At 40.9% G+C, this 26,310-nt stretch overlaps 1 protein-coding gene across 1 annotated transcript in view; it reads left to right on the top strand.

Moving 5' to 3' along the window:
* Window positions 1-26,310, top strand: part of SORCS1 (sortilin related VPS10 domain containing receptor 1) — a 183,774-nt gene that overhangs the window by 93,918 nt on the left and 63,546 nt on the right. The window contains exons 6-8 of the mRNA XM_017735172.1: window positions 13,362-13,426; window positions 21,869-21,987; window positions 24,200-24,289. Of these exons, the coding sequence (XP_017590661.1) occupies window positions 13,362-13,426; window positions 21,869-21,987; window positions 24,200-24,289 (274 nt within the window). The remainder of the gene's footprint in view (window positions 1-13,361; window positions 13,427-21,868; window positions 21,988-24,199; window positions 24,290-26,310) is intronic.

The raw sequence follows: 26,310 nt of genomic DNA, 5'->3' as shown, positions 1-26,310 counted from the left end.
TGAAAATGCAAGCCTGTATTTTCACCTTGAACAGAATACCCCTTGCATAACACACCTCAGTGTAAGCTAGACTGCACTTCTGCTGTCAAAAGTGAAAATAATACAATTTGTAGAGACACTTGCATCTCATTCTGGCATATTTGTGATGATCATAATGACCCTAGGACAAAAAGGGTGCTTTTCGCTGCAATTCTATGGACTCTGTCTGTCCTCAAACACATCCACAGTAGAAAACAGCTGTGCATGTGTGATTGAAAACACCACAGAGAGCAACACTGGGCTTTAATATGCATTTCCATTCTGTGCTGCCAGGTACCTGAGGATAACACAGCACTGAAATGCTGAATCAGAAGGGCAGACCTTTACACTGTATGCGTGGTCACTGTTGACTCCCCAAGCAAGAAAAGCAAAAGGGAACTGGGGCGTAAGAGTGTGCGGAAGTACAGTTGAAATCCAGATTTCTACAGCACCATATCTGTAGCAAGTGCTGGTGTACAAGCTGAGCCTTGCTCAGTGCTCTGGGATTTGTTGTTGGTTGGGCTTTTTAAATTTATAATTATATATTTTGGCTTATAAATATGCAGAGTGTAATCAATGTGAGAAGTGAGAGGACTGACTTCTTAAGAGCAGAAATAAATAGTGAAGTAAAATGTCCTGAAGTCACAACTTAAAGCAAAATATAGGGATACTCTCCTGTTCTGGTGATTTATCTAAATCCAGTGGCTTTGAAGGGATCAACCAGGACACAGCTGTAGTGGGCAGAGAATGAGAGAAATGTTCTGATATCTGAGGAAGGTTGAGGAGTTGCTCTAATACAGATTGCTTCCAGTACTCTCTAAGCTAGGACTTCTCTGAAATTGGAAGACACAAGGCCTCTGGCATCAGGCCTTCTTGAGGCTGCATTTAGTTACACTGCTTGTTTTGACAGGGGAGGTGCACCTGGAAGACGTCAAAAGACTTTTACATGGATTTGAATGGTTGATGAAAGGAAAGATGCATTTTCCTGATTGCTCACTGATATTTTCATCGCCATTTTAGTCTGTCATGCTGTCTTGTAAATAGCTTTTGGGTCACTCAGAGTCTTGTGAATAAACTCCACTGAGCTTGCTAGTTTTGGTCCTGAAAAGGCTCTACCTGCAAACCATGTCAGAGAAGTGGTAATCTTTTACAGCTGCATTTCTTATATCTGTTGCCAAGAGAATTTTCTTCTTTATTTGCTTTTTTTTGGCTGCTCTGTGAAAAACTTCCTCCTCCTACCACTCCAGAGAAATTTAAACCCCTGAAGAAAAACAGTCTGATGATGCTTACTACATAACTCTGATAAAACACTCAGTGTAGACACAACTCAGTTCCTTGTAGATCATATGTACTTTTTATTCTTGCATCCTCTGTTTCATTAAGAGGAGTCATTAATATGGAAATAGAATACTTTTTTTTCAAAGCTCTTCTGTTCCCCTTTTTCATTTTTCCACCTGCAGCTCAAAGTGATGCCCTGACATTCACACTTGCAATGAAAGAGGTGTAATGTCACTCTCTGAAAGGAGCTACCAGGTGGGAGATGAGCAGATGAATTCAAACCTTTAAAATGAGAGAAGACTGGAGATTTCTTGTCTTAAAAAACCTCCACCAAAAAACAAAGTAAAACAAAATTTGAAAAAAGAGATCTGTAATTTTCTACCTCATTAAAAGGTTGTTAGGACACACTTGTGGCTGGGCAGGGTTTAGTGATGGGCTACTCTAAAACTGACACCTCTAATAATTGCTGTAATTTGGGTATCATCACATATCTGTTTGCATAATCTAGGGACGTGGAAGTGGTGTACTGAGGAAAATGTACTCCACTCAGAGAGTCAGTTGCATGTTATGTGTCAGGTGGAGACATGGAAGAATCCACACTGCATACAAGCCCAAGACACAGCAGTTCTACACTGTATCAACAATGTTCATGTTTTTTATTATTTTTCCTGCAGCTTCTTGAGATTTTGCTGTTAGATGTGCTGTGACAGCAAAATGCATGGAAGTTTTCAAGGTACTTGGTAATTCTGGAACTGTGCTCTGTGAAAGTACCCGAATTGATAGGAAGGAGTATTCTAAGCAGTATGAATTCAGGAGCATAATGCAGAAACAACAAGTTAATATACATGGATTATTGCTGATAGCACAGTGTTTACATATGTAGTTGGCATTAGGAAAAGAGAATGCAGGAGATCCTAGTTAAAAGAGTTGGATAAAGATTTAAATAGCTTTCTTTAAATAGTTCTGGGTTTATTTTTGTGACAGTTGTTGGGTTTTGGTATACATTCCTATTGTGGAATTTTGCTGATATAGATGTTGCTTTGTAGTGGATACAAATGTGAACACAACTGGTGAATGTACTAGTTTGAAAACAAACCAGTGGGAGGCACCAGGTCAGAATTACAATTTAACAGGGAAATTAAAAGGAAAAAAAAAATGTCAGAGAACACTGGGTTAAACTGACAGAGTCAGGATACAACCTGACACCCTGTTAGTCAGGGTGGTGGTGGCAGTCCAATAAAATGGTGGCTTGCAGTCCTCCTGAAGTGGTGATCCTGTAGAAAAAGAGTCTGCTCTTCCTCGGAAGGTCCAGTGCTGGCTATGTGTCTCCTGTCCTCTGGAAATCCAGTGGAAAGGTGTTGGTGGTGTTTGGAATCTCAGATTATATCCAGGATGGAATGCTTGGTTCCTCCCTCTGGGTGGAGCATCTCACAATGGGGTAATGAGTCACAAGGCCAAGTGTTGATTAGGCTCATTAACAGAAGACAGTCCGGAGGGAGTTATCTCTGAGTCATGTGGCAAGGCATTGATGGGCCATTAACAGAAGATAGTCTGGGGGGAGGAGGCAAGGAAACACTGCCCCACCTGATTTCAACAGCTCATGAGGATGGTGATAGAATACACTGCAACCCCGGACAGAGAACCAGTCGCACTGGGAATTACGTTGCTTTTTTCTTCCATTTTTAAAGTGGTCCAGTCATCTAGTCATAGTTCAATAGTGATACTTTGTGGCTTGCAAATCCAAACATCCATGACCAGTAGTTGCAGAAAGACTGCTCAAAGTGCATATAGTTCAATATGACCAAAATACAAATGCAGACATTTGTTGGTCATTAAAAGCCAGGTTTTTATTCTGGTCCTCAAAATAAGTCATGCTTTCCACCAGAAATTATTTTCTACAAGTCGGTAAGTCAAGGCATCACAATTAGAGCTGGCCTTAAAAAAAAAAAAAAAAAAAAAAAAATGTTAAAAATCTTGTTAAAATGTCTGCAAATTTAATGGTTTTTAATCAAAATGAGACATTTTTTCTGAAAAGGATCTCATCTAATTCTGATCTGAACCTAACCTTGAGAAACTTGGAGGGGGAGGAAAGAAATAAAATCAAATAATAAAAGTGTCTTAAAAACTAACATAAAATGAACAATAGAAAAGCCCAGCTAGCAAATCAGGTCATCAAATTACAATCATTATCTCTATCAGTGGTATTGATTTTATTTTTTTACTTATTCAAGTGTTGCACCCAGACAAGCAAGTAGGGGAAATACAAAAGTAATACCACTCCATACTTCAAGAAGATACGAGGGCTGTAATAATGAGAGGGCTGGAGCACCTCTCCTATGAGGCTGAGAGAGCTGGGATTGTTCAGTCTGGAGAAGAGAAGGCTCTGGGGAGACCTTAGAGCACCTTCCACTGCCTAAAAAGTACTACAAGAGAGCTGGAGACCGTCTTTTGTCAAGGGCATGGAGCGATAAGGGGTAATGGCTTTAAGCTGAAAAAGAGCAGGTCTAGATAAGATATTGGGAGGAAATTCTTCACTTTTGGGGTGGTGGGGCACTGGCATGGGTTGCCCAGAGAAGCTGTGGATGCCCCATCTCTGGAAGTGTTCAAGGCCAAGTTGGATGGGGCTTGAGCAATCTGATTTGTGGAAGGTTTCCCTGCCCATGGCAGGAGAACTGGAACTAGATGCGCTTTAGGATCCTCTCCAACCCACACCATTTATGATTTCCGGTAGGGTCATGTGTCCATGATGTTAATGATTCCCTGAAGAAATTAAAGGAGATACGTCAGTTTGGTAAGAGATGTTGTTAGGTCTTCACTCAGTCTTGTGTTTTTCTGAGAATGAGAAAAAAATGGAGAATAGGAGAAGAAAATGGAGGCAACCATTGTGAAAGAAGCAGCCAACCAACCTCTCCCATTAATTAATTTAAAAATATGCACACACACTGAAAGGGAGAAAAACCTATAAGCAGCTGGGAGGACAGATGAGTAGATAGGGCTATATTTGTGTTTCTTTTATGCGTAGTGGCAAAGAAAGTTAATCTTCAGAGCATAATTATAGAGTATATATATTTCCTTTTCCAGAGGAGGCTGGTAACTGTATTTTAAAAGCTCTGACTGTGTTCACTGGAGCAGCTGAAAGAGCTGAAAATCAAGGGGATGAGGTGTCAAAGCCCTGTTAAAAACTTCATTATATTCAAGCACTTGTAGCAAGCTGGGTGAACTGTCCCAGTGTTCCTGTCAGTTCTTGGCTTGGTAATATTTGCACGCCCACCCAGGTGGGCTGAGGCAATTTAAATGCCTCAGTCTCTGGGCTGTTTACAAATGATGCTGTGTATAGCTGAACAAGACCTTTTAATCACTGCAGGGCAACTGCTGGAGGCTGATGGGAAAGATGCCAATCAAAGTGCATTGTGACAGCCTGTCCAGAAAATCATCCACTTGACTTGACACACAAGCCTTATTCAGTGAGTTGAAGGGAAGAAATTAAATTTAAAATCTATGTATTTCATAGCTTAAATATGGTAGTTACGGGTACATGCCAGAGAAATCCACAACAGTTTTCAGGATATCTAAATGAAGCAAATACTCATTTGAATAAGCCTTTTGGGACCGAGAAGCCTCAGTCTGATTGATGCATAGGTTGGTGTGTTTTAGTTTTCCCAATTTAGCAGATATTTCTTAAAAAATCATGCAGAGATACTTTATAAATGAGTACAGACTCCCATGAGCTTCAGCTTTTCTACATCATCCACTTTCCCTCGTTAAAGTTCTGCAGAAGTAGGCAGGCATCTTTTGGGGTCTCTCCCACCTGCCATGTGGTCCTGGGAGAGGGGTCCTGGGGGGAGACATGGGGTTTCCCTGGCCCTCGTCAGCCTCGTTCTCCATTGGTTGTTTTGTGTTCCCCTGTGCGGGCAAGGACCCTCGGGTCCCGTGATTGCAGCAGTTCCTCAGCAGAGTCCCGGCCATGCAGCTGGAGAAATAAACATCTCTGAAACATCTACCAAGAATCGGTCCATATATATTTCTTTTCCACGGGCCTTGTTGTCTGATACACGTGTTGCAGTTTCCCCACTGTAACAGGCATCCATCCACCATGTTCAGAGTCTTGATTTGAGGGTTAATCAGCAGCAGGAGCCTGCAGTGCTGTGCAGCACCCTGGGACGTGTGAGTCTCCAGCAGGCATTGGACTAAGCAGCTGATTTCTCTGTATGCACCTGTAAAGGACAGACCTTGAGAAGGTGAAGCAGTGCACAGTTAAGTCACCTGTGGATTTGTCTGGATCTGTGTCAGGAAGGTTGCACTGCTGTGTTCTCTTGTATGTTTAATGAGCAGCACACTGTGTTACCAGAGTTGACTTTTCCCTCCTGCTCTAAATGACCTGCTGGCCTCCTCCAGAGCTGCCTGACTGGGCCACAGCACTACAAGATGCAAGAGACATGGTCTTAACACAGTAGGAAATTGTGATCCTATTAGACTGTACCAGCAGAGAAGCTGTGAATCAGGTAGGTTTGGTCCATGACATCAAGGAGGGGAGCTCAGAGACTGTAACTAGAGGGTACTTTCCTCCTCCTTTCTCTTCAAGCCAGCTTGAAGTCTTGTTTCCTGCAATAGATGAAAAAAAGATGCAAGACTGAAGGGCTATCTTAAAATCAGGATCTAGTCCTGATAACTGAATTTTATCCACTTAGTTTAGATCCTCATTTCAAGACATTCCTCCCACCCTGTGTTACCAGCAATAGACAGCTACTTCCTGGGAATTTGCATCCATCTATTTCAGAGTTTTAGCCAAGTTTCCTCTCTGGAGCTTCCCACGGAGAGCGGTGGTGTTACAGCAGCAGGGGAGAAGGCTTTCTTTGCTAATGCCCTCAAAGCTGTGGCAGAGTGTGGAAGGGTGTGGGTCATTATGCACTAGGGCTCTAAAACTAGCCCTAAAACTAGGTGGTGAGATGGTGAGAGTAAAAGTGACTCCCCATGGCCTGAAAGTCACACCACTACCCCCGTTTACTTACTGTTGTTGGCAGCAATAGCCACCTGCTTTTCTGGGTCAGTGCTGTGGGGTGGCACAGTTGGGAGAAATTGGGCTTTGCTCACTGCACTGCTGTTTTCTATCCCTTCTAAAGAAAGTGTGACAAAGTAAAGCAAACCGTAGAATGGATCTGGCCTGGTGGCTGCCAGCTGAATTGCACCAAATTGTATGATTTCATGGGATTGGACTACGTGGGAAAGAATAGTGCAGAGATGTAACAGGGAGAAACTAATTAAATTATGGTCAGGGGAGATTTATTTGCATAGTGCAGAGATGTAACAGGGAGAAACTAATTATTAAATTATGGTCAGATATATAGAAATGAAGTGCTGATTTATACCTATCTGGAATCTGTCCCTGTGTTTCTAAAACATGTCAGGAGGATGTGGTTAAGAGATATTAAAGCTAGAAAGCAGTCTTTAAAGTATATTCCAGGAATAGTAAAACCTGTGAAATTTCACATAATAGGGACTGAACTAAAGAAACCACAAGAATTGCCTCCCACACTAAGCTCCCTGGTGCAGATTCACTGACTTCTGCAAGCAAAAAAAGGAACAGAGAGTATCTGCAAAGTCCTCATGGAGTCAATATAGCAGTAAAAGAAAAAGGAGCCTGGAGTACTCTCAGGCTCTATTTTTGTCTCTGCCACATAGCAACTGTGTGATCTTGGTCAAATCAATGAGGCCCCTGTGCTCTTGACTAATCAGTGAAGTTTATCTATAAAGCTGAGAACAAAAATTTTCCTCAGCCCCTATTTCTAACTTGGTCTGCTTGTCTTGTACTTTTCCATAGGTCTTGAACAAATCGGTACCATGCAGGGAAGGTTACTTAAAGGTTGATTGTCAAGTACTTTTGTATCTTTGGACAAAAAGCTCCCTGTTCAGTGCTACATGTTACTATTTTTATGAAAGGCAATTAGGATTTAGTGTTACAGAAGCATCAGTGGGACCAAAAAAATGCTACTGAGGACAACACGAGTGTCATCCGCTGTTGTTGTTTTCATTCTGTTCTTTAAAACAAAACCAAAAACCTGCCATTCACTAAGTTGGAGGAAGGTGTCAATTTTTTAACATGAAGTGACAGGATATGTCCACAGGCAGTGGAGGAGCTGGTTTTGCATTGGCAAGATTTACGATAAGGGATCTGCATGAATGCTGAGGCTAAAGGAAGATAAATCCCCAAAGGCAAATTCTACCAATAATTGAATTACAAAGCCATTATCATGTGCTGAACAAAGCAACTTTATAGCTTTATTGTGACAGGATAAAGCTTGTTAGAATATTTATGCACATAGGGTAACTTTGGCATGAGGATCTCTAGGAGTACATTCCCTCTTCCATGTGATTGTTGCAGCTAGTTAGTCTTTCTGTGTAATGCAGTGTATGTGGAGATGGGGATTTGCTCAAATTGGGACTATGAAGAAGGAATGCGGAGGGTCAGGAGACAAATATATTGCTTGTTAAGAACAAAGTCATCTGCAGAATGCAGAGGAGGGCACATGAGCATTTTTCATGCAAAGTAGTCAAACTGGATTTTCCAAGCCATGTGTCAGTTTTCTGTTTGGCATTGCACTGCAGCCACATCTGAGCTACTCCCACTCAGCATTGATAAGCTCAAAATGGCCAGAACTGTGTGAATCTCCTTCCATCTACCTTCATAGAGATGCTGTTATGTCATTTGTCTGCCAGCCTTTGCTGCATGAACAAATCATACCTGTTCACCTCTGAAGAAGGTGAGCTACGGTCACAGGAGTCCTAATTCTGCACTTGGTCACTTCCTCTCAGACATGGGAAAGCTGCATAAGGCCTCTGTGTCCATATAAAGAATGAGGGACATCCACATTGGTTCTGTCAGTAGAAAGGACATGGTAGCATTTGGCATTCTGGGCCATTTGCATTGAAGATTCTGTAAATAACAGTGTCTTTTACTGGTTGTCTTAAAAGATGCTTGAGCTTGGCTGCTGTGAGCATGTATGATACAAGAAATACATATGAAAAGATTGCCATCAAGTTTCTTGCGCATACAGTCCCAAGTACAGTGTGTCTGTGTCTGAAGTCAAGCATCCAAAAGCAAAGGCACCCAAAGCTACTTTCCAGAATGCACAAATCCTTGAGATGCAGCCCTTATTGTCTGGTGTTTCGAGTTCATTGTTTATGAAAAAATAGTAGTTTGAAATTAGGTGCAGCAAGTAGAAGCTTTTGCTTTCTTCACAATGATGCCTTTTTGCAGTTCTGAGTGGTCTGACTGCCTTGCAAGCCTCATCAGTTCCCAGCATCCATAAACAATTGCTTTTGTCCCTGGAAGTGAAAAAAGATAGAAGAGGTGGAAACCCCAGGATAACAGGGTCTCTATTGAATTTTCTTGGCTCAGAGGAGCTGACAGGCCAAGGAAGCCAAGGTTTTAGAAATGTTTCAGACAGAGAAGATGGCAAGGGGTTGGTCACTACAGAAATATGCCAACTAGCATTTACTGTGCAATGGGCAGTGCCAGGCTGCTTTTGTTTAGTTCAGCCTAGTTCTAAACCAGGGGATGATTTGGGGTCTTTTCCCTGTGCTGCTTCTCACGGTGCATGTAGAATCTGCATTCAGAGCAATTACTGTGCTGCAGCCAGTGGTATCGATTTGTGAGGCTCTCAAGTGCAGATAACTACTTAGCAGGCTTGATAGTGATTAAAATTTTAGGAAGCAACTTTTTAATAGGACTGTGGGGGTCCTAAATTTTTCAAAATGTAAGCATCTTCAGTGTAAAGGCAGCGGGGTCACTGCCTTGCCCTCCCTTTGGCTTTTCTAAATCCTCCTTTTCCCAAAAGATTTTTTTTCTTTTCCTTTTTCTTTTTTCAAAACATCCAGACAATTATACCAACAAAACACTAAAAGTTAATCACAAAAATACAATAGGCACCATTCAACAGAAAGAATTGCAGGGATATCCCTGGTGTCCTGAAGTTTCTGGGAGTATTACAGAAAGCCGAAGATTAAAGGGACAGACAAAGGACATGCTGGCATTTTACCACAAAGTGAAAACATAGACTGAGGCAAGAAGAAAAGTTTGTGCATATATGAGTGTTTGGTCTTTGAGAACAGATGCTGAAAGGGAAGAATGGATTTGAGAAATACGAGAAGAAAGCACTGCCAGCATAGCGAACAGAAGTTGCTCAGAATAGGGAATGGCAAATTTTGGACTGTTTATTTTTAGAGAAATTTCTAAGACAAATCAGTAGCTGAGTGGGCCCCAGAATGGTGTTCATCTGTAGCCCTGCTCTTTGTAGGTTGCTTGGTTTATTAGCTGTTGAACACACAGCACTTTTCCTTGTCTAGCTTGTGAAGCATTGCATTGACCACATGCACATAATAAGTATATGTGTAGTAAGAAATAAGATAATGAAGTACAGTGGAGTGAAGTACTTGTATCAAGTTAGAAACACTGTGTTGGAGGCTTTGGTGCTGTCTTGGGCCAATCCAGCATGTAGTTTCCTTCTTCCCCATGTGAAGATTTTTATTTTTTGATCATTCTGTCTTTAGTTTAAGAACCTTCCAGTCTGGTCAGGAATACAATTTCTTTGTAATCAGTTATTAATTCTTTTTCATACTGATGCCATGGGTTTAAACTACTTAATAATATCCAGGCTTGTAGAGGTACATTGACCTTCTCAGCTTCTAAGGATGATGCTTTTTTTTCCCCAGCCAGATGAAAAAGACAAGAAAACCTGCTAACAGTATAGCTGCATGCTTGGTAGTGTTGTGATGGATTTGGTTGACATACTAAAAATTCAAGATTTCTTATATATATCCTACAGTTCCTAACACCTTTTTTCCAGTAGATGCTTTAGGAACAGATTGTCCTATGCATGTAGAAGGATATGTCTATCTTCCTACGGAGAGCGTGTTCTCAGGGGCAGTGCAACCAAAAGCACAGTATTTCTCTCCTGTATATGCTCACTGTGGTCAATATTGCATTTCTGACTGTCTCCTAGGCTTTTATATGTCCTAGAGTAAATAGTAAGGCTGATGTAAGCTGTATAAAACATTTCTCAGAAAGGGGACTGCTCAGGACATTCAATTACCCCTTTAATTGCAATCCATAGCTCATCTGTAATTTGTGTTTTTAAAATTAGGTAATAAACATATTTCAGGTTGTTTTGTTTCCTGCTTTGGGACCTTTATGTGATCACATGTGGATGTCTCTAGTGTAGTGTCCAGACATCTTAAATTCGATGGAGAGGAACAGGCCTTTCTAGGATAAATTCTTCTCATAAAGTCCTATCTAACACTGTTCAGCTGATCCACAGTGCAAAAATGCCTGTTTCACCTCTCTGCCTGCAAAGAGAGTTGAGTGAGATTAGTTCAGAGTTAAATATCTGTAATGTATAACTGGGTGAGAATGGTATTAATTTATGTGGCTTTTCAGGTGGTATGGAGGGATGTATAGAGCAATATCCCAGGTCTACCATGGAACAAGACAGCATCATCCAAAAAAAAAAAAGTGACATTACAAAAATCCCGGTCAGTAAGCATTCTCAGCAGAATCCAGATGGAAGTGATAGGTTTCTGGCTGTCAGCTCTGTACAGTTAATATTGATTTGAGCAGATGTGTATTTGTATTTTGCCTGTTCTTTACAGCTGATTGTTCATGTTGTCATTTAATATTATGGGCCTGACTATGTCATTTAATATTATGACTGACCTTGTGCTGTCACACATAAATTAAGCCTATCATATATCAAAGCAATGAAATGTGTATTTTCTAAGGTAGGGAGAAAGATCTGGCAGATAGGAAGACATGGATATGGGTCTTGACTATACCTCAGATGTCCTATTTGACTTCAGGAATTTCCTCCTCTGGACCTTAGTTTTCATCTTTGTCATCACATTTCTAAATCGCAGGAGTTAGCAGATATCAAAAGAAAGGAAGTCCTGGAGGTTTATCACCAGTCCTGTGTCAGCCATCCTTGTTCTGTACCCCCTCGGGACAATTGATGGCTTAATTCTGCCTTGAGTTGAAGCTTCTACAGCACCAATACTGGCTGTTGTAGTGTGAGACTAAGCCATATGCAGGTGACTACTTTCAGGGCTTCAGGGGTCCAGATCTTTATATGCTGCTCTTAAGACACCTAAGAGTTTGATGTAAATTATGGCTCATAAAATTGGCTGTCTTTGCCTGAGAAGATGCAAAAGAGGTTTTTCTTGGGGTCAGAATAGCTCTGTGAGGAGGAAACTGAGTGTACACTCACATGCTTTAACTAGGGCAGCAGGTTCTTTGCTGGATGAACACCATTGTTGTGCTCTGAAATGACAAAATGTTCAAATTTGTGGAATTATTCCTTGTTTCTTTGGAGAGTTCACATCCCCACAGAGGTGTGTGAGGTCAGGAGGAGGAATGAACTGACAAAGCTGTGCTGTGTCCTCTGCAATAGCTCAGTTCCAAGTGGGCTATTCCAGTGTTCCAGTTCTAGTATTTAAAGCCCACTTAAATAAACAAGAATAGAGAGGAGATATGCCACAATGCAAACTTTGTCCTTTTGCAGTTTTTTTAGAGCTGTTTGTCACTGGCATCTGTCTATCTTGAACTGAATTGTAGCGAGCAGGCCCAGCATGGTGGTGCTAAATCTGCTGATCATGGCAGACATAATAAAAATCCCCCAGGAAAATGCTTCCTTCCCCCCTCACTTGGTGTCAGTTACCAGGAAGTAGAGATTTTAAGTGGAAGTTGAATGTTTAGGGGAATAACACCTTGCCATAAACTGATTAAAAATGGCTCTCCATTTATTAAAAATGAAGAAGAGGTAAAAGCAGTGCTGGCTCAGAGTGTTTTCTGAAACTTCAGTCCCTGACAAAGGAGAACAAAACCTTTCCTAGTGAATTGCTACATGTTTTGTCAAGCAAAGGTAAGGATTAATCAGGACACAGTCTTGTTATTGTTAACATTTTTATAATAGTTATTAGTTAATGCACATGATGATTAAGCACTGGAGGTTCCTCTGATTGCAGTCAGTGGGAACTGAATTAAGGTCTAAATCACTGTTTGAATCTCTCTTCTGATTTCCTGAAAAATAATGGGGCTTTGAAGAGAACATCTAATTTGCTTATCACTGGAAATGAATGTGTGTCTTCCCTCATGCCTCTATTAACTAGGAGGTCAGGCAGCTAAAAAGAAACTGGTTGTTTAACCCTTAGCTTTAATCCGGGATTATGACTTGGATGATAGGATCAGGACCAGAAACAAGGCTGATTGCCAGAGATGCTGCTGAGGCTTCTGTACAGTGGGATTGGCACATGCTGCAGTCAGTACTCCCATAATTCAGGCTGCCCATCAAACCACTGGCCATTTGGACTCTTCCAGGGAATTGATGAGGCCAACACTGCCAGTCCAGGGGAACCTCAACAATGGAAGCAAAACTTAATTCCATAAACTCCTTACTCCTCAATGTCTTTGTTACTTGTTAATTCAGAGGGAACAAACAGTCATTTTCAATGTAATGTTTCTTTTATTAATGGAACACTGTTTTTATTAGATCAGAAGTGATAAAATGTCTCAGGATGAAATGAGTTTTTAAAACTTCTTAATTAATGAGGGAACGTTGATCATTAAGCGTGTCAATAAAGCAAATGTGCATAAAATGTCCAATATAAAGGAACAGCTATAATTAGTATGCTGGCAAATACTATTATCTCTTCAGTTAAAGTCTTCTGTATCCCACCCTGAACTGAAATGCATCTTTCTGACCAAACCAGGAGAAACACCAAAATTTCAGGTGCCAACAAGAACAGGAGCAAGTCTCCAGGTGGAAAGAAGTGAGGTAAAGGGGTGATAAATAAAGAACTCATACGTACAATGACATTGATTAGATAAAATGGTAGAATTTCTTCAAAGTATTCAAGTTCATGTTAGGGAAAACTCCAAAATTCTTTCAAAATTTTCAGTTCTTATTTGTGAGTATGAGTTTATGTCCAGCTAAACAGGATCTCCTTGGAAAGTAATATCTCAGCCATTCATGGTATATGTTGTTTTTAATGCCCTTGTCTCAATCTGTCTTTTACAGGTCTATGATGGGGAATGGAAGAGAGCCTGACCTTGTGCACCTGGAGGCAAGGACAGTGGATGGTCGTAAGTACATCACCTTCCAGATACTGTGGTATACTGGGCTCTCCTCTTATTGCTGTAACCATGCAATATGATGATAGAAATCTCACTTCCTTTTAGTGATTCACTCATTTAGTATGAGGAGTTTGGCTGCTGCAAGTTAGGTCTGTCAGAAGAGAAGCCTTTCCAGCAAGGCAAAAAGTTGGGTTTATCAGGCTGTGAAAGCAGCTGAGGGCATGGTAAGGAAGAATAGGTGATAAAGCAGTAACTGGAGTTACTACACACAACACTTTTATTTTTTCTTATGATTTTTGTTGATGGGAACATGACATTGAAGTTCCTGGGTCACAAAGTCTAGCTGCTGTTTGTTCACACAGTAAATAAAATCACCTTGTTCATGGCTTTATAGCTTTAGCAGACCAGGGATACTCTGCCTTAGGTACTACCTTTGAAAATACCTAATTTCTCTCACATTAGAAACCTTTTAATGACCAGTGTAAGTGCATTCTTCACTGTTACTGCATGTCCTGTCATTGTCCTTCACTTTCATCAGCTTCTTTCCCTCCCTGCTTTGCCTCTTGAGGTGTTTGATTTTTTGTTTGTTTGTTTTGGTTTTGGGTTGGTTTTTTTTCTGTATTCCAGGAGCCTCCTTTACCTGCAACTCCAAAATATTCTCCTAATTGGCTGTAAATTCTCTCAGGCACCCTCAGCCACCTGCTGGCCTTTTCTCCTCCCATCCAGGCTTCCTCAAGGTTTATCTTTGAGCTCCACTGCCTTTGCAGATCTTTCTCCATGGATTTCTTTTCCATAACACTGGATTGCCTCAGGCAGGCATCACACTAGAAGCCCAGCTGCCAGAGATCCAGTCATTTTAATTCCATATTGTTTCCTCAGTAAATAGCAGTTTTCCTACAACATAACAAGAAGGTTTTTACCATTTGCAATACATAAGTATTAATGATGCCTTCAATTAATTATTTTTTAAATGGATGAAGTTCTCCCTTGAATTGTACCCTCAAATACACTGGTGTTACTTAAAATGTGCATTTTGTCATTGGAAACTTAAAGAATACCTGAAGAGTTAATTGTAAGGCAATCTGGTTTTTAACTTATGGAAATTTAGCTTGAAAGAGAATTTTTTGGAAGATGAATTTTGAAAAGAAACAGTTGCGATAGAAACCATAAAGTTTTAAAGGTCTTTTCATTTCAAGATATGCAGGATTAGTGACACTGAAAGAACATATGATCTCTATTTCTTATAATTTGTGATCTATGATTATTATTTCTCCTTCAATTTCACTTACCTGATGTGGCAGCAAGGCTGGGAACGTGAGGCTTTTTATTTCTTGTGATGTGCTAAATAAGAAGGAAATAATTCTAACAGGACAATGCCTATTTCAGCACAAAATACTGCTGTTAGAAGTCATTAAAATTTGAGGTCATTGAGATGAAGCACTACAAGTGATGTTTAAGGAGCTGTATTCTGGTGATGCATTTGAGGGATATTCAGCTCACAGTGGGCAGAGAAAGTGCCATGCTCCAAATGCCTTGAACAGTCTTGTTTGTGTTCCTAGGCTGAAATAAGAGCATTTTGCACAGCTGTAGCACATTTCTGCAGAACACTTCTTGAGTTCCTGACAAATTAATAGTCTTCATTTTAGCTCTCTAAGTGGAAACCAAGAAACAGGTAGATGAAATTGGCTTCACTGAGGAGTCAGGCATATTAGTAAAAAGAATATATCGGGGAATAACAAATTTCATCAACTCAACACCAGTAACAGATTCTGCAACTTACATTGGCTGAGTTGTGAGGGAGTACAACTGAAGTTTTTCAGTTTATTCAGTGTCAGAACTACAAATACAAATATATCAGTGGTGTCAAACCTTCAGCCAGTGGTGACCCTTCTTGCAAATCAGTCATTTGGATGAAATTTCTCGTAATGAATCAGGAGGTCCCCAGCTCACCTCATTGGTGATATAAGGTGTTGGATTTTCTGTAAGTGTGTGCTCTGTTTTGCCCCTTGTTCCAAGGAGTGTTGGTCTCTACCTACAGGACTGTGGTGGGTAGCTGGAAGCAGTAACCTTGGAACATCTCACAGCATTTTTTTGCCAGGTATTTGGAAGCACTGCAGGTCACAGGATTTTAAGGCCAAGACAGAGTGTGCACATGGTCCATTACTGTAGTTACCATGAGCAACTTGGTATGTACAGGTCTCTTGTCTATTAGACCTTTCTTCAAGAATTTAATCAGTCTCCTTTTCCTGCACGAAGTAATCATCACCCTCCAAAGGATGAACAAACCTCTGGAATGGAGCAGGTGTGTTTCTACCAGTGGGATAATGCAGTGAAGTGTGCTGAAGTAAGAAAGATACCTTTATTCCAGACTGAGGGTAATCTGCAAATAATTTTTCTTGAGTTTTTATGGTTTTGGTTTTTTTTCAATGTTCTTGCTTTTGCTTACTTTTACTTTGTTTGGAACATCTCTTTTGAGAGTTAACCAAGTGTAAAATTTCAATAAAGGAATTAAATTTGAAAAGGTAGATTTGCAAAAACAAGACAGAAAGAAAAAAAAGCAAAGAAAGGGGAGTAGTGTGTAAACAACCACACAATCTGTACAATAAAATAAAAGATCCTAAAGTGGACATAAAAGGGATAAGCATTGCTGAACTAAATACAGATAAGAAAAAACCCCTCAGTTCTGTTCTGGTATCTTTTCCAGCAGAAGCTGAATAGTAGAACTGTGACTTTAGGTGAGAAGAAGCAGAAATGTCAGCAGGGTACAGGGTCTCCCTGACAGAATTGTCTGAGAATATCTGTGAGCAACAACCTGAGCATTGGGCTCTCCTTGCTAGAACACCAGTAACTCTCTCTGCTCCCTGATTGTGGTCTGTCTGTGTACTGAATTTATTGTGCTTATGTACATCATGTAAAAGGTTTGCAAGGCCAAAACAAGAGTCTCTTAGCAGGCATAAATCAGTATAACTTCAGTGGTTATACAACACCTGCTGAGGATCTGGCTAGCAATGTTGTTCCTTAGTGCATGTTCTCCCTATCTCTTTTTTTCCCCTTGGGATCCAGAAAAAAGATGGACTCCTTCTGAACACACTGTATCTCATCAAACTAGGGTGCAGGTAGTGATGAACCAACTGAGTACAACCTGCTCAATTTAGTTCTATTGGTGGAGACAGATTTGCTGGGCTAATCTTTGCCATTTATGTTTTTCATCCTGTTGTGTAAGTTTTGGAAAGCACCACACAAATTTTCATCTCGTGGAATGTGATGCTTTTGTTTATTTTTAAAGGCTTCAGGCCCAATCCATATCACTCCGGGGCTGAGAGCATAGTGGTAAAACTGATTTTTCTGGTTGGAAGAAGTTCATATGAATGTTATCTCACATTTCCATTTATATGCTTGGGTGTCCCTGGTGTTTTGCTTTGATTTTGGAACAGGATCAAAGGCAAACCAGCAAAGTCAGCAGGAACTGTGATTTTTTTTTTTTGTCTGGCTTCAGGTCAACGCCCCAGTAAGACAATCCCCTACGGTTTTTAATTGCACAATAAGCTTCTCTTTCTTACAGGCAGGGTGATGGTGGAAGTTAAATCTAGGTTTTCTCAAATGCAACTTGAAGTGCTTTTAGAAGGTATAAACTTAATGACATGTGGGGTTCAGGTTTGTAAAGAATACTCAAGATCCTAAAATTAACAGGCTTATCTGATTTGAGCTTGGTAGGGTTATCCCAGTAAGGCCTGATTCAAGCTAATTATATGGGAGGTAGTTTTTATTCAGGTGGTGCCTACTGAGGAATCCAGACTGTTGGTGCAAATTAGAAAGACGGATTCCTACAAGGCATTTGGAAACTAACTGGGTACCTGCTGGCCCTGCAGAGAATGGCAAAACTGACTCAGAGGATGTCTAAATGACAGTTTCCATAGACAGGAAAACAGTAAAACAACTGTTACATTTATAGACATGCATTTGCTTTTGTAGATAAGACATTAATTTATTTATAGGTTTTTTTTTTTTAAGTGTGGATGAAAGAAGCTAAGGGGTTTTCTAATGTGCTGGCAAAAATTTAGAGAGCTCCTGATATTTAAAAAGTAGTTTTGCATCCTTTGCCTTTCTTCTGCTGTCCTGATTTACACAGCAACTTTTCTTACTGAAAGGTAATTTAGGTGCTTCTGTGATGCAGGTAAGACCAAAGTCTCACCTGGGGCCAGCAGACATGTTCTGCTTGCTGATCCACAAGGGCTGAGCATCTGGCCAATACTGTCTGAATCACAAAGTTGCACTAGCACTTTAATTTCTGTTTTTTCACAGAAAATTGCTGGGAAGAATAAAATAATCACTGTTGTGGAAAAAATGAGTAGGCAACCTAGCCTGGCAATCTTTTTCTAACATAGCTACAGTGATGAATTAATTCCTGTAGTGCCCTAAACCCATGCAGTGATTTTTTTTTTTTCCTGATTGTGATTAGTGTTTTTTCCTGATCATGATTAGTATTTGTCCTGGAGAATGACATCTGTTAGTTTCTCTAATTACATCTTTATGCCAGAAATGGCAGAGGATATACTTCCCTATGTAAAGAAAGATTTCTGATGCTGACATGCAATGAAGAAAGAGTAGCAGCAGGATAAAACCATATTTGTGAGTAGTTAGTAAATGGGATGGTTTCGTTTCACTGATCTTCATTACTGGTTAATTGCTTTGCAGTTGCTGAGTCCTGGAGAGTCATGAGCATATTCCCATACCATGAATGTTTCACAAGTCAACATTCAGACCAGATGGAAATGGATAAAGAACAGTCATTTTGTGGGTTTCTCAAAAAAAAAGATTACAGTATGGGAGAAAATTTTAATTAAACTGTGGAATTTATTGCCGTGGGAGGTTCTGAATGCTGAAGGTGTCCCTGGACTGCTGAGGCAACTTAGATTTCTGTTATCAGTCACTGGGGAAGAGGGGTTACAGGCCTGCATCTTTCAGTGACGTGTTACTACCATGTTCTTGTGGTTCATTAGTTACAGGATGCCAGTCAGCCTTTCAAAGCAGAAACTACCCCTTAATATCTAAGTTGCTCAGTACTGAGCTGCGATACTCCACAGAAAATCTGTGAGAGAAACACATCATCGATTGCGTTGTATAAAACTCCTGATTTGTCCTCAGTGGGTTTATTGATAGAGGGAAAAACCCATTCCTCAATGAACTGAAGACAAGAAAAATATAAATCATACATTTGCAGAGTACAGTGACCATTTTTGCTGACTCTCCCTGTGATTAAATAAGGTTTTCAGAAGATATACATGCAAGCTTACACTAGGAAGCAATGGATATTAGGGTTTGATATTTAATCCAAAAAAAAAAAAGCAGTTGTCAACAAAATATCCTGAAAAAAGTCCCACTGCTTTAGGAAGGGATCTAAACCTCTCCCTTTTCCAGAGGCTCACCAGCCTCCAGTAACCACCAATAATCTTCCATCTCCACCAGCTGAGCCAAGAAATGTCTCTGGGACAGGCTGGATCCATTTCCGTTGAGAACATATGAGCATGCAGCATGGAAAAGACTAAAATATTTCATGGCACAGGGTCCCCCTGCCTCTTAACTTGTTTTATGTGTTAGCATTTGCAATTCTTTTTCACCACTAAAACAGATTAATTTTTTCAGAGGTTTCCCGTACAAGATGTCTCCTCCGTTCTTGTGTTCTGTGACTTCTCTTGCTTCCTCTTTAGAAAAAGCTGTCATTCCCTGAGAAGATTCCTACTCTGGGTATCTAAACCTGTCAAAATCAAAGTGTCTGGGGGTGTAAGAGCTGGAAGTTGCTATGTTCTCCTCTCCAGACACAGTGTGACTTTGTTGTTGTATATTAAAAACAGCAGCTCTTGTTGGAGGTGAGGGTTCTGGAAATGAAAAGCATGATGTCCTAATTACCTATGGCAGAGAAAACATCTGTGCAGGAAAACTAATGAAATTAATTCCAGAGCTTAGCAACTGAATACATTAATTGACATTAATTAATGCTAAATTACAAACCTCTGCCAATGGAGTCACATAAAATGTCCACGAGAATGAAAAGGAAAAAATCCTTGAGTTAATGTGAACACAGAAAATCTTCCCCTGGGAAATAAAAAAGTGAGAACCAGGCACTGCAAGAATCCTGCTTTTCCTTCTTCCTGTCTCCTGTAGCAAGAAGAGCTTTTCTTGTTGTGCACATCTCGGTGTTGGCTGTTTGGGAGATTAGCTTAAGCAATTTCAGTGCTCTGCCCTTTAGTAGTTATTACTGGCATTTTAGAATTGAAGCCATGGAGAATTGCACTGTAAAAGTTCACAAGAATTGCCTTAGTAAATCTGCATCAATGGTACAATCACTGCTGCCCAGACTCCTGCAATCCAGCAGAAATAGGGATAGTCCCCATTCCTCCATTAAAGCAGGATTGAAAGAACCTCAGTCTTCTCTAATGGATGTCAACCTGGCCTGCTCTTCAAAATCTCTTGTGGAGGAGATTCCTTAATCTTCTTTGCTGGCTGGTCCCAAAAGCAAACACTTCCTGTGCTCTCAGCTTAGATAACCCCTCTGCATGGGAAGTAGGATGGCAGTGGAGTCTCTCCTCTTAGTGTGTCCCAGACAGCTGGTGTGCCAGTGGAAGTAAAAGAAAACAATGGGGAGGGGAAAGGAAATAATGTGGAAAACAGAGGTCTGATCCTGTGTTATCTCCATGCTTGGTGGTTCAATTCCATCTATGAAAAGCCACCCAGTCTTTGCAGCAGCTCAGGTGGCAGTAGCAGCATTTCAATTGAGGCTGCTTTGCTGAAGCTCAGGATTGGCACGAACTTGACTCAGGAACCTTGTTGTGACAGTGAGAGACCCCACCTGGAGTTCTGTGTCCAGCTCTGGAGCCCTCAGCACAGGAAAGCTGTGGACCTGTTGGAGCAAGTCCAGAGGAGGCCACAAAGATCATCACAGGGCTGAAACACCTCTCCCTGTGAAGGCTGACATAGCTGGGGTTGCTCAGCCTGGGGAAGAAGGCTCCGAGGAGACCTTATTGTGACCTTTCAGTACTCTGTCTTAGGACAAGGAGGGGACATGCTGCACAACACAGCACTGCTGGGTGGCAGGAGAGGCTGCGGCCCCCCTGTCCCCCTCCTTCCTAGATGCAGAGGGACAGAGGGAACTTTCCTGAGCTCACTGGAATGAGCAGGCTGGGAATTACGTCGTTCCCTGCCCTCTCGTGGCTAATGTGGAAAAAATCATGTCCCTCTGAAGGGAAATGCATTTCGATCATGCTGCCCAGGCTGTATTCATTAATGTTTTGCAGTGAGCTGCGAAAGCATAAAATGTTATAAACGGCAGTGACTAATAATACTTAGCACTTTATATATTCCAAGAACTCTGCACATGCTGGAGAAAAATCATCCCTCATCAAACTTCCTTGAAGGTTCGTTACCCTGCATGTCTGTTTCAAGCAGAAGTCAACAGCCCTTAGAAGCAAGGAAAGAAATGTCAAATGATAGTTTTAATTAAAACCAAGATTAAATACGAGATTGTAAAGTTCCAGCCATTTCTATTTCAGTGTAAAATGCTATTTCTCTGATCTGAAGGTGGCAATTATATCAAACAAGGGGCTGTGTCTCTCCAAGGAAAATGATTAGAAGTACTTCCAACATTAAATGCAATGTAGTGTTTCTATCATGTAAGTACTAATGTTAAAAAGCCAAAATTGTTCCTCGTGTGGATGAGGTTTGTCATAAAACAAAGTACAAATTCTTAATGAATCTGAAAGAGTGCAACCAGAGTACTGAGAATCTGGTTCTGTATTCTAGGATAAATTGCACCCATGAAGAAATTCAAATTGTTTTTCTTCAGGTGCCAGATTATGAGATGAGCACCTTGCAGTACTTCAGAATAGGAGGTGAGGACATCCCACATAGTGACAGTGGATGAGATGGCTTGCATGGCTGCAAGGTGGATGGCTGCATTTAGGCCATTTAATTTGCAGCTGCTAAGGCCTCTAGTTACAAGAGAATGTGGAATGATTGCCCAGGTCTGCCAGGGTGCATCAACCTGCACTGTCAGTGGAGAAGTAGCTAAAACCCCTGAATAGGAGTTGGTCTGAGGTACTTTCCAAGCTGATATGAATTACTCTACAGAGTGTAAGTGCTATAGGAAATACAAAATACATTGTAGAAGGCTTTCCCTTGGTAAAAATGTATAGCTCTGATGTCTGATCTAGGGCAGAATGAAAGAAATGATGGGAGGCTGAGGCAGGTAAAGAATTTAAAGGGAGAAAATAATCAAGAGTGGATTTACGAAGGATGTAAGGGAAAGAAGGGTTGTGTGGTGTTGAATGGTTGGTGTCAATTCACTTCACATGAATCTGGGAAGCAAAAGTGCTGCCTCAGCAAACAGTTTTATGACAGTAGGAAGAATCTGCGCTCAGGATCTCAAGTGTATTGTTTTTGTTCTTTTCCTTTCAGACGCCCAGTACATCACCTGCAAGATGCAGAACTGCAGTGAAGCCACTCGCAGCAAACCCTTTCCAGGCTACATTGACCATAACTCCCTGATCGTCCAGGGTGATTATGTCTTTGTTCAGGTGCAGAACACCTTCTTCTCTTATTTATTCTATTACTTCATATTATATTATTCTATATTCTATTATTTTCTCTCGTGTTCCTTTGCATGTGTGTGCATATGTGTTTGCTTGCAACTACTCTACAACACTGGATCCATAAAGGCATGGAATGGATTGTAGCAGTTTGTTACAATGCTAGCTGTGTTCCTTTAAGCTCTAGTATCTTGTCACTGTAGGGCCATAGAGTTCCTGCCTGGAGTATGTACTGCGTGTGCTGGAGTGCTCTGTGCCACTCCCTGCAATCTCATCAGCACTCTGGAATTACTGCTTTAACCCCCAGCTGGAAGTGTCACTCATCTGCTATTACAACGGAGTAGACCAAAGCTTTTTGTAGAGTATGAGAGGGAAATACGAAAGAAGGGAGGGAGTCAGGGAAAGCACCAAAGGAGTAATCAGGCTGTATTGTTATGCCTCAGTTGTGATTACAGTGAAAAGGCAGAAGATGGGATGTACTCAGGCAAGCTGTGTTCCAGGTGAGAGCTGGTGAATAGATTTGAACCACTGTGGGTTTCATTAGGCTGCTGCCAGTGTCCATTTAATGTCAGCTGAAGAGGAAAAAAATAACAACATAATTGTAGGGAACGTGGAGGTGAACTGGAGATCATTAGCACTAAACTGGGCTTCCAGACAGTTTATATTTTAGCATGCTTGTGAGTGGAGGGAAGAGGGAGAATTGAGATTTTACATTGGGTTAGTTGATTGCTAATTTGCTTCAGTTAATGAACTCAGTCGTAAACACCAGTCTAAATAATCCACAAATAAATCTGGGACATACGCTCCGGAACAGCTTCTGTGCCTAATGTGTCTGGGCAAAAAGGAAATGTTTATATGGCAGGGAAAACAGGGGCGTGCGTCACTGTTTAGCCATGCTCTCTCATTCCAGGATGACTGTGTTGGTGGCTCGAGTGACACAGGAGCTGGAGTATTTCTCTTCAGCCATCCTGGCTGACTCTGGACCTGGTGTTATCCCTTCTGTTCTTCAAAGGAGGAATAACCCTATGCCAGGCTGTGTTTACTTGGAAGAATAGATGAGCACCCTCCCTCTAGCCTTCCCTTCCTTCCTTGATCTCCATCTGGCTTTTCTGCAACTAAGCCATTTGGAAGGAATTAGTAGGCTCAAAAGCACTAGGGTAAAGGAATGGGAGTTTATTTTCCTACTAAACTTGTTTTGTTTACAAACTCACGCTCTCCCATTAAAAATATTTCTGGCCTTTCTTCCTTAACTTTTGCCCACTTCCCTTAAAAAAAAAGCTGAAGAGCTTTAGAATGAGAAATAGTGCTTATTTTACTTAATCTGGTATGAACCAGATGTATCTGTGTATCTTGCATTTTAAACTACTGCCGTGCCTTTTAAAACACTTAGTCTTGATAAGCTCAGGTATCAAGCAATTAAAGCAAAGTTCTGCATGGAGAATCCCCTGGAATATTTTTTCTTCAGTATCTTTCATCCAAGATTTCAAAGTACTTTACAAATATTGATTATACTTCAGCAGTACTGGAAGCCAGAGAAAATGGAGAGCTTTTTTCTTTCTTTTTCCCTCCTTTAATAGGTGGTAGAAAATGATACCTCACATTGCTCTAACCCAGCATTTTCAAGGTCTGCCATCAGTATTTATGCACTTAAATATATGGTCAGATTCACAAAAATGCCAATTCAACCAAGTTTCTCTTGCCCTCCATACCTGTGAATATTTAGCTGATCTCGTAGCAGATACCTGTGATGGCTCGTCCAGGGCCATGCAGGAACCAAAGCTGGAAGCAGCAATAGAAGTCAAGCCTCATGTCTGCCAATCTGCTGATCTAACCAACAGCCTGCAGGGCAGCTCTGCAGATAGCAAAGAACAGAGAGTTTTCTGGTAAGGCACCGGAGAGCTGTGGTATCAGCAGGTGACATAATGGCCCAGTTGAAGTCAAGACTTCACTTCTCACAAGTTTCTATGTGAGATTCTAGCCTTTGTCTCTCTTTGGTGAGAATGGGATTCCTCTTGTTTTCTTTTTCAGCTGCTGCCAGTTGGATCAAAATTTATTCCTCAGCTGTAACAGCACTGCAGTTTCAAGCCATTGCCACCACACTGTGGTATTTCTCTTGACAGCTTTTGTCTGATATTCTTTCCGATAATAAAAAAAAAATATTAAGAAATACCTGATGGTAACTTTCCTGCTTTTCTCGTAGTTGACATCAGGAGGAAGACCACATTATTACGTTTCTTATAGGAGGAGTCCATTTGCACAGATGAAGCTGCCAAAGTACTCCTTGCCCAAGGTAGGTGTTGCTGTTGCTAGAATGTCCATATGAACCTATAGATATTTTGATTGCACAGATCACAGCACAAGGAACTGCAAGATGACATGCACTGTGTGAAAACAGCATTCTTCTTTAACAGAACATTTGCAAGCAAGAAAGGACTAAAACCAAAAGTCAGCACTTTGGCTAGTCAAGGACATGAGCATGAAATGTACACAGATACCACAGCCCACGTCAATTACCATTTCTTTATGGTTAGTTAATTAAGTTTTGGAGGGGATTCTCTCTCTATTTTTTTTTCTTTTGTATTAAAATTCCCCTCTCACTATCTTGTATAGGTTGCTTTTTTGTGCTTTGCCTCATTAGTAGATTTTAATGGGAACCAAGCAGAAAGATGTCTTTGTGCCTACTCTGTATCTGGCCTAATTAACAATGGTGAATTAGCATTGGAGCTTGAAAGGATATTTTTGCCTTCTGAAGCTGAATTTTTTGAAAGAGCTATATAAAATGTTAGCTCCATTTTGAAGAAACCACCAATTTGCAGCTGAGGTCCTAATGGGTTCTTAACAATTACAGAGGACTTTTTTTTTTGCCTTTTCATTCTTGATATAGTCTGTCTTAAATGAGATTTAAGCTGAAAGGTAGCAAATTATCTTATGGATTCTATATGAGGTCTAACATCAGAAGACAAATGTATTCCCAGAAACTAAGCAGGGATTGTCAGAAGGGAAAAAATGAAAGTGCAAGGTCAGCCGATTCCTAGAAGTTGAAGGTGCGCCAGATTTTGTAGGTGGAAATGTCCAAAGGGATAACTCAGCTGCTTTCACAACTGGCTATCTTTGATTCCTCAGCCCAACAGACCTGTTTATAGTGGATTGACTGGGTGACCTTCATATAAACAGACTGCAGTTGAAACCCCGCCCTTGGGTGCGTCACCTTCTCTACTCTGCTGTTGAAGCCTTTGCTCCTGTTCACAGCACCTGGAGACCCAGCTTGCAGGACATTGAGGACCATACCAGAAGCCATGAGACCTTAGCTCTGACACAGGAGACCTGTGGTCTGCCTCAAAATTTTCAGTCGCATTTGAAGATAAGATTGCTCAGCCCAAGCAAGAGAAATCACTTTGTAAATTCAGATCAGATTTAAACAGGTGTTATTTGAAGGAGCCCTTAGCAACGGACTTGCATTTCAGAATGGTTATTGTAAAAGCCAAATAAAAATTTTAATTCACAGCCAGTTCAGACCATCTGTAGAGACACTGTTTGCTTTAAACTTGTTTCCTTTAGCCCACACTTATTTTTTTGTCCACCTTCCCAAAGAAATCACTGGAGAGCCAGGGAAAATGAGCTAGAATTAAATTACAACGTGTTCCAGAGAACAGGAATTGGAGCAATCTATTCGTGTTATTTGACCCAAAGAAAGATGCTTTGTCACAATCTCGGAATATCTTCAAAGACTGAAGAGCTACATTTGGCTTGGAAGGAGCTACAGTGGAACTGTGGCTGTCTAGGAGGCTGCTATCAAAGCAAGATAGTCACTTTTATGAAAAATGCAGAGAGAGTTATATTATTCAAAGAATTGGAACATACAGCTTCTTTTATGCCCAGATTCTTTTATCTCCTTCAGCTAAGAAAGAGGGGCCAAATATGGTGAACAGTACTAAGTGACTTCTGGAACTGAGGATGGAAATACCAAGCTTTTTGTCTCTGTGTGTCACTCTTCCTGAACTGGAGGCGTGCGATGGCAGGCAGCTTTGGCAGGTGATGCTGTTGCTCAGGCAGGATGGCCTACAGCAAATCAAGCTAAAATATTATTCTTGTTGACATTAACAGCCTTGTAGATACTTTGATTAAAAGCCTAAATAAGCTTGAAACTCTGTTCCATTCAAGCAGATGCCTGGATATGCGCATACAGGTTGTGTTAACCCTGTAAATAGTCTTTACTGAGACCTGTTAGTTGTTGCAGTGACGTTGATCTGTGGGTTGATGCTGCCTGTTCCGTACCACAGCACCACAATGTGGGCTCTATCACACACTGTA

The sequence above is a fragment of the Corvus brachyrhynchos genome, unplaced genomic scaffold, assembly GCF_000691975.1.
Source record: "Corvus brachyrhynchos isolate BGI_N302 unplaced genomic scaffold, ASM69197v1 scaffold705, whole genome shotgun sequence".
NCBI lineage: Eukaryota > Metazoa > Chordata > Aves > Passeriformes > Corvidae > Corvus > Corvus brachyrhynchos.
Note: the sequence above shows the minus strand (reverse complement) of the source record. Positions and strands in the feature narration are given on the sequence as shown.